Source organism: Geospiza fortis, unplaced genomic scaffold, assembly GCF_000277835.1.
Source record: "Geospiza fortis unplaced genomic scaffold, GeoFor_1.0 scaffold1, whole genome shotgun sequence".
NCBI classification, from domain to species: Eukaryota; Metazoa; Chordata; class Aves; order Passeriformes; family Thraupidae; genus Geospiza; species Geospiza fortis.
The window spans coordinates 1,690,608-1,699,437 of record NW_005054320.1 but is presented as its reverse complement, the minus strand read 5'-3'; the positions used below and the strand labels follow the sequence as shown (position 1 = coordinate 1,699,437).

The window sequence follows — 8,830 nt, the reverse complement described above, 5'->3', positions numbered from 1 at the left end:
GCCTCCCTCCCCTGCAATAACTACAGGCTGAACAGAATGAGACTTCACTGGACTGGATTTAAGGCTTTGGCTTTGGATGCAGCAGCAGCAGCAGTGAGTATTTTTGTTAGCAGCTATGGCCCTCAAATCCCTGGGCTCCCACTGCACTAGAGGCTGCTGAAACAGCTCAGGGGCACTCCCAGTCCTGCTTCTGCTGTCTGGAAGACCAGAATCACCATCACAGAAAAGGTGTCAGGAGGAAGCTGAGGCAGTCACCCAGTCTTCTCTCTGGGCAAGATGAAGTGTATCCAAACAGGCCTTGGCAGATCATCTAACCTGGCACTAAAAGGTGTGAATAGCATTGATTCCAGGAAGTCTATTAGGTCCTTTAATTGGCTCTAGTGCAAGAAAAAGATTATTTTTTAAAATTTGTACTTTGCAAAGTGATGTACACATACATATATATATATATATATTATATATATATATAAAAGAAAGAACACAGCTATTAGCATAAAGCACTGATAGTCATCAATTACTTTCTAAACCATCAGAGAAGGGGCAGCTGAAGCACAGAGTGGGGACATGGTTTACTTTAACACTGTGGTCATGATTTCAAAAGAAAGCAAAGGAAGCTTCAGTCATTTCTTGTTTAGTAACTTTTGTTTGGGTTCTGTTTCTCATATGGTTTTCCTCTCCTGCTTTCTATTATTTTGCTCTCCTTCATATATATACAGAGTGTTCCCCTGGTTTTTTCCCCAAGTACTCTTTGACCCTCCAAGTTTCCTGTAGCTTTTTTCCCCCCATGCATATTTTTCTGAGGCTTTTGACTTTTCTGAAATCCTGGACACACGACAAGCATTTGCAAATTCAGATCCTGTTCTATGCTCTACAGTAATTCTTGTGTGCTGGTTCCACATATGAATAAGGAAAAGTCAGATCATCTTCCTGTTCTCCAACCAGTAAAACCTGAGATAATCTCCTACCTCATTAGAGCACTAAGCTTACAGAGGTACCTCATAAACCTAATGGAAATAACAGATTGAGAGCATATAACATTTACATGAAAGAAGTTGATTCTGGGCTGACAAGTATCATCCACCGTAGGAGTTTTGTACCAAACAAACAAGCAAACAAAAGGTCTTGTGCAACATTTTGCCTTTAGATGCATCATCAAAAATAAAATACGAAACAAAACTAATTTTCCTGTTTTCATTTTTAAGCAGTTCAAAGTCACTTATTTTTGGTACATGTGGTTTCTTTCCAAAGGCCAAAGCTGATTCAATAGAATATTGATAATTATCATGATGCAGAAGCAGACACAGTAATTATTTCATTTAGGAGAAGCCTTTTATTCTGCCATCTGACTCCTGCCAACATTCCACTTACACCAAACAACATTGGGGAGCACAACAAAAACCTAATACCCATGGCCATTTTTCCCCCCTTTCTCTGAAGTCCTATGTAAAAATCCACAGCACACAAGACCAACTCTGAAAAGACCCCTGACAATTAAGTAAACCACAGCACTCTGTCTCTCTTAACATCAAGAAGTCCATTAGAATCTGAAAGTGCCAATTAAGGCCTGTTTATCCCTGTTTACATTTGGCCTCCATAGAATAATTGGCATCTGTGGGTGAAGAGACCTGTAAGGGCTTCTATAATTACATAAATGCACCCTTGATATTTCTTGATTGGTAGGTGCTTGCAATTGAAGCCAAGAGGTGGTGTGGAAACATCAGGCCATACCTGCCCACTCCCATTGAGCTTGTTGGTAAGTTTGACTTTGCTGAAGGAAATGGCAGCTTTCATCCAATGGGCCCCAAAGTTGGGAGAGTCTGGGTGGATGTAGACACAGCTGTGGTTTGGTGGCTCTGGTTTCCCAGCTGGCACCCATTCTCCATTGACGTACTTCCAGCGGTGGCCATCAGTCGGAGCAAAGTCCAGCAGGAAGGAATACATGGCATTTGGATCCAAGCCTGACACACTGATCTTCAAAACAGGGAACATCCGCCTGGCCAGGGAAACAAAAAAGGGTAACATGGCTGGAAACTGCTCTTGAAAGACTCTCCTCAGTATGTTTGTTTCCAGATGCTCACTAACTAGCTCAGTATAAAAAACCATCCTCCCTTCCTTCAATCCACCCTTGCCATCAGACCTTGCACTTGGCAGTTTCTCAAGTAATTTGGTCCCATACTTCCATATTCCCTGACCTCAGCAGCTTGACCGTGTCCTATTGCTTTTAGTTTCATCTTACACACAAGCTCTTAACTTCTACCCAGCCTTCCACTATCTCGTGTGTTTAAAACTGAAATCCTGTCTTTGTTTAATTTTGGGAAAATGCTCCTTTTGTGCCCAAAGGTCCAATGCCACCTTTTCTCAATCCCCTTTTATTATTATTTCTTTCTTTTGTAAAGGAGATTTGCAGGAGCTCACAGCTTGACTTTCAGTGGTTTTCTATCTGTCCCAGTGCTTGTGATCGATGCCACACAGCTCTGAATTGGCACCTGAAAGTCTGAAGCAATAGCGCTAGTAGGGCTCCAACACTTGGAGAAACTGGGAATAATGTGTGGACATCAGAACAGGTGTCTCCCAGCAAAGGTATCCTATTCATTAAGCTCCTTAACTTGTCAAAGAATACATGTAATTGCTATTACATATCACCTCCTACATTCCTCTTCCATGAGTAACCCGCCTCCCTGCCCCAGACATCTCCAGACTGACCTCTCCTGGCAACTGCCATTTCTTCATGCCACATTTTTATGGACCATAAATTCCAATGAAAGCCAATGAATCTCTAGGTTCCTTTTCTCTATGGGTACAGAGAGAGTATACCAAGCAACCAGAGGAATGGCCTGAGATCCATAGCTATGGGGCTAAGGTAAAGTAGCTTTCGAGGCTTAGGTAGCCATATAAGACATCCAAAATACATAAGAAGGGAGCTGAAACTCCAGGCTGTCTTAAAGGACACTGGAAGTCTCTGCCCCTGCAGTCATATTGTCTAGTGACACACAAATGCAAATTGCTAACAATCATGACATCCCACTCACCTTTCTGGATACCTTGATATAGTTTTTGCTGCATACATTCAGCACCTTCTGCTGACAGGAAAAGACAGAATTTGAGAAATTTGAGGTTTTTCATCTAATATTAATACTTGCTGATACCATGTCAGTGCAGTATTGAAGAAGATATCATAGAATGGTTCGGGTTGGAAGGGACCTTAAAGATCATCTTGTCCCAGTCCCTGGATTGGTGTCCCCAACACCTTCCACTAGACCAGGTTGCTCTGAGCCTCATTCAACCTGGCCTTGAGCCACCTCCAGGGATGAGGCATCCACAGCTTCTTGGGGCAGCCTTTTCCAGTGCCTCACCACCCCTTGTATCACTATGTGTCCTTAGAAAAAGTCCCTCTCCAGCTCTCTTCCAGCCCCCTTTAGGTACTGGGAGGCTGCTATAAGGTCTCTCTCCTCTCCAGGCTGAACAACCTCAGCTACCTAAACTTTTCCTCATAGGAGAGGTTCTCTCCTCCAGACTTGCTCCAAAAGGTCCATGTCCTTCCTGTACTGGAGACCCCAGAGCTGGATGCAGCACACCAGGTGGGTTCTCACAAGAGTGGAGCAGAGAGTGAGAATCCTCTCCCTTGCCCTGCTGGCCATGCTGCTTTAGATGCAGCCCAGGATGCGTTTGGCTTTCTGGGCTGTCAGTGCACATTGCTGGGTCATGTTGTGGTTCTGGTCCACCAACACTCCCGAGTCCTTGTCCTCAGGGCTGCTCTGAACCTATTCTCCACCCAGCCTGCATTTTAATGCAGAACCAAAAAGTTCATTTCATGAAGTTCACGCAGGCTCTGCTCTCAAGCCTGTCCAGATCCCTCTGGATGACATCCCTTCCCTCCACATGTCAACCAGAGCACACAGCTAGGCGTTGCTGGCAAGATTGCTAAGGGTGTGCCCCTGTCACCAACAAAGGTAATGAAAAGCTTTAATCCCAGTACTCTTCACAGGAACAGCACTCTTCACTGGCCTCCAAGGTACTGTGAACCACAATCTTCCTAATTAAATGGAAGCTTAGTGATGGATTTACACACTACGCGTGTCTTTCTGACCGGGATGTACCAGTTATCAAACTGGGATGTGATAAAAAGTATGGATGCATTTCTCCTTCCAATGCTTAGATCTCCCCCAGTCAATGTTCAAAGGAAAATATTTAGATACATAGCTGATATTTGATTAGAGGAGAAAATTAATCCACATGAAAATTTAATTTCACTAGATTATGCAGAGCTGTTTGTGTTACATGCAGATTGTTAATTCCTCTTCCCACAATGCAGGCAGGCTGCTCTGCCTTTTTATTTGAGAGGCTCTAGTTTATCCTCAAAGGACCTATAGACCAATCCAGAAGAGAATACTGTTACCATCAATTTTAACCTCCTGTAGCACTAAGATTAGAGCACTTCCCTATGTTAACCAGCTTCACTCCCAGTAATTCCCTGCCTCACTTGGACCAGCATGTTTTGACTGTACAGACTCTAACAATGGAAAACTTACCACCTAACATGTTCTGCTGATTAAGTGGCTTTACTGTTAAAATCTGTCGTTTAGCATGGCAAATTGTGATTTCTCCAAATTTGTACCAGTCAGAGTGTTTGTTTCAATGATCAGGTAGGTGCACATGTGACCTCCATTTCTGCAATAGCCAAGCACTTCAGCTTCTTCAATTTATTTAGAGCAAATCTACTGCAATTACTCTACAGTACAGACCTTGAGTGGGAAGATGTTTGATATCAAACTTGGATGTGCAGTAACCAGTAAAGCTGCTTTAGCATTCAAACCTGGAAAAGGCTTCTTTTCCTTCTTTTCCCCCACTCATGGCTGCCTGCACTGATCCCCTATGGATTCTCCCCATATGCAGAGGGGAATAGTGGCACCTACCTGTCTCCAGGCAATAACAGGGATTGCAAAGTCTCAGGATACTGCCTAGCTAGTATGGTATAAACAGTGAAAGAGGAAACCTATTCAGTCAGATAACACTGTATTTGATATTGAAGTGTCAATTTAATACAATAGGTCTGAGTAAAATAGGAGATGGTTTCCCACTGTATCAGCTGTACCCATTGAGATGCATTTTGTGATATAGCACATGTTTCAATTTTAATGATATCTATCCTGTTCAGAATACATCTATTTCCCCTAGGCATATCGCTAGGATAGGTGATTATTATAATGAAGGATGATACAGCCACAGAGGCATATCTGTATATTAACACTGAAGTTGGTTCATCTAACTGACATTTTGGGACCCTCGGTACCAATTAGAGATGACTCAGAGCAGATAGAATTGTGCATGCTAGAATTTGACACTTGAGGATCACTAATCAATTAGACTTTAGTTCTCTGGGACACTCCCATATCGGGTTTCTGTTTAATTTCTGAGCTTTGCTGACAATGTGTCTGTCCACACCAACTGTTTTCATTTTCACACACAAAAGTTCAGGCTGATTCTTCTCTTTCATTGTAGAACACAGTTTTCAAAAGCATTCATCTACCCTTCAGCAAGAATGGTTTAGTTGTACTCATTTAGCAGCAGCAGAACAAGATCAATATTTTTTCTACTGAGAATCTCTCTGGCGACAATCACTGAAGAATCCTGAACCTGAGAAAAACTCAGCAATCACAGGAAATTGTCTCAAGTTTGTCTCCTTTTGAATAGCATGGTTCAGAGTTCTTTCCTGCAGTCCACAGTCTGTATTTTCTTTGTATTAGTGTGATGCTGTGGTTTTGGATGAAAAATACTTTCAGAAATGCAGAGATCCTTTTTCATAGTCTCTGCTACAGTAACTATGTTAAAAGTATTCATGCAAATGACAGTGTGACATACTTTTGTAATTTTTAATTTTGCAGTAGTTTGATCATAAAGAATTCTATTGCTGCTCTCACTGACATTTCTAGAGATGTCACTGGCTATAGGAAAAGTAGAATCAGGCTGATAAGGAGTGTATAAGTTAAAATTTAAAAATCAGGCAGCTTACACAATGAAATAAAAAGTACTCAGGCATATTCAGATAACAAAATATTCCGTTATCAACATTATAAAAATATTTTATCTATACACTCACCCTGACATTTCAGAAAGAACTAGTATCACCGTGAAGTCATAATTTTCATTAGCTGCAAGGAAAAAAACTGAAAAAACCCTGTTGGTAATGTGACTCTTTGTACCAATTTAATTAAATCAGAAACAAACCCATCTTACCTCATTTTTAGTCACTTACACTGTTAAGGAGACAGTTTAAGCTACTATACACCAAGTGAAAGTCCACTTAGAAGTTATCTGTAGCCTAACAGCAGTTTTCAAAGCAATTTAAATGAAGTAAAATCAGCTTCACAATATAAAAAGAATCTCAGCAGCAGATGTCTATCAGTATAGGTTATTAGGAGGGATCAGAATGGCAATAGTGCTCTTACACCAAGAGCTGGTCCTTTGAGAAGGTAACTCCTCTCTGGAGAATCACCTTGCTGAGTCAAAAGACAAGATTTTTTCATTTTTACTGCTTTCACCTATGTCCCTCATCAAGCTACAGTCAACACTAATTTCATCCACAAATTCTGCTAAGTCTGCAAAATTACACCACATGAGTAAATCTTTCTCTCCATCTCTTAATTCCTCTCTCCTATGTGGATCTCCTGAGAGGTCTTGTAAAACAGGTGCATGTTGAGGGAACAGCTGGGGTGGGCGGCAGCAAAAGGCTGGCGAGGATAAATTAAATAAAAACCTTAGTACCACTGTGCAAATCTTATTCTAGTAGCTGCTTGTCTGTTATGGGCTGGACTCTGCTGTCAGTCCAGTTCTGAGCAGAACCTCTGTAGAGAGCTTTCTTCAAGCTAGTGCCTGATTCAGAATTAGCATCCTTCTCACCAGATTTTTTACTCTTTTCCTGTGCCTTTCTATGTTCCCCAAATAGTAAGACATGTGGTCCATTTATACCACAATGTTTTGTCCTTCTAAAACAGTGTGTATTAAACAATATTCCACATTTGTTTCTAAGGGCACCAGCAACAACTGTGGGACCATGCAATTCAGACTGCACATACATATAGAGCATGTAGGGCAGTTTTACTGCATCCACTCTGGTACAAACTGCTTGTACAAGCTGTTAATACCCAAGGCCAGAGGGATGGGAACTGCAGCTGGGTCTAACAACACCAATCTGCTTCTGTGCAGTAATTTGAAGCCTACAGGTGAGGACTTGCTAATATACACCAATGATTATTAGCATAAAAAGTCATTACAAAGGTTTTAAGAGATATTCCTTTGCAAAAGTTTCCTTTTTGTGCAATCACAAGTTAGCCTATATATTTTTCCAGCATGCTTCATAGGAGGAATGGTCTGGCAGTGGCCAAAAAGAAGCAGGGTCACCCCATCTTGTTCATACTGTGGTTTTAGCAGACTGCAAGGCTGCAGTCCCCTATAAACTCTGGTGTGCTCCTTGCAGTTCTCTCGAGCCTGCATACACAGTTTATTATTGTAGAGCTTAACCCCCCTGGCTGTCACCTTCACTGAGCCCGCAGTGCTGAGCAGATCACTTACCTGCCATTCTTGGTCACGATCATCTCATTAGTGACTTCCCTGAATCTCTGCCATAGCGTCGCATCCTCCAAGACAACCTGGAGCTGTTTCTCCGTGGGGTCGCCTTTGTCTCTTCCAGCCCGAAGTTCACTCTCCACTACGCTGAGGAGCCTGGAGACAGTGCAGTCGCTGGGTTTTTTGCAGCCCAGGTCGGCCATGATGGCTTTACTGCCCGAAACTTCAGGTAGCTGCTGAAAAGACAAAAATAATAAGCTAAATAAAAAAAGAAGTCAGTTCATTGGGTACCGTCTGACAAATGTGCTCTCCTCACTGTTTTGCCACTGCCTAGCTCTTTCCCCTGGAAGTCCCAATGGGCAGTGACACCACTGTGTGGAGGTTTACGCACATGCTCGACACTAAAAAGAGGACTATCTCCTAATTACCTGTTAGACAGTCAGGTGGGTGGCTGGCTGATGACTCAATTGGCTGCCTTGAAAGAAGAGTCCTCCATCCAAATTAGCATGCTTTTATCTTTTTTCAGCCTGAAGTGGGTCTAATTGTTCTGCTTGAGAACCAGGTTTCCATTAATGAAAATTGTTTCATTTCCAGACTGAAACAATGCATGGAAATTGCATTCACGCTGGTGCGGACTCTAACTGAAGGAGCTGGGAAGAGTCAAGATAGTTACACAGAGAAGGTTGTCTTAAAATATTTTCACCATGAATGTTGCATAAATGCATTAACCTCATTCTTCTACATTCCTAAATCAAAATATAACAGTAGAGACCTTGCAGCACTGAGTTTTCAGTGCACAAGGAGAAGTCAGCATCCCTACCCTCAACTGTTGATGGATATTGTGTCCATCCCTTGGTCCCGCTGTCATTCACAAAACCTCTGCTGCATCTTACAGTGGCTGAACACCCCTCTGGCTGCATTTCCAGGGACAGACTGCACACTTCTGGGGCTGGTATGAGCTTAACTGTCTGAGGCCTGGCACTGCTGACCAGCTTAAGGTCCATCTCATGCGAAAGCTCCCTCGGCATCCCAAAAAGTCATTTTCTCTCACCTCATCCTGAGATATTCTCTGACACGTCTGATCCAACAACACAAGGCCTCCACAAAAAAAGCCATCATTTTACTGAGAACTCCAACAATTTCAGCATTCAAGGAGAAAAGAGATGTGGGCTCAGTCCCCTGCTGGAGGGTTAAGTGGAAGCCCCACAAATAACAGTGACCTGTAAACACTGTGCTTTGGTATACAACAAATACTGGAGTACCTAAC

At 42.4% G+C, this 8,830-nt stretch overlaps 1 protein-coding gene across 1 annotated transcript in view; it reads right to left on the bottom strand.

Moving 5' to 3' along the window:
* Window positions 1–7,766, bottom strand: part of TBX19 (T-box transcription factor 19) — a 12,845-nt gene extending 5,079 nt beyond the window's left edge. The window contains exons 1-2 of the mRNA XM_031056652.1: window positions 7,570–7,766; window positions 1,729–1,993 (exon numbers count right to left, since the gene is read on the bottom strand). Of these exons, the coding sequence (XP_030912512.1) occupies window positions 1,729–1,993; window positions 7,570–7,766 (462 nt within the window). The remainder of the gene's footprint in view (window positions 1–1,728; window positions 1,994–7,569) is intronic.
* Between the last annotated feature and the right edge of the window lie 1,064 nt (window positions 7,767–8,830).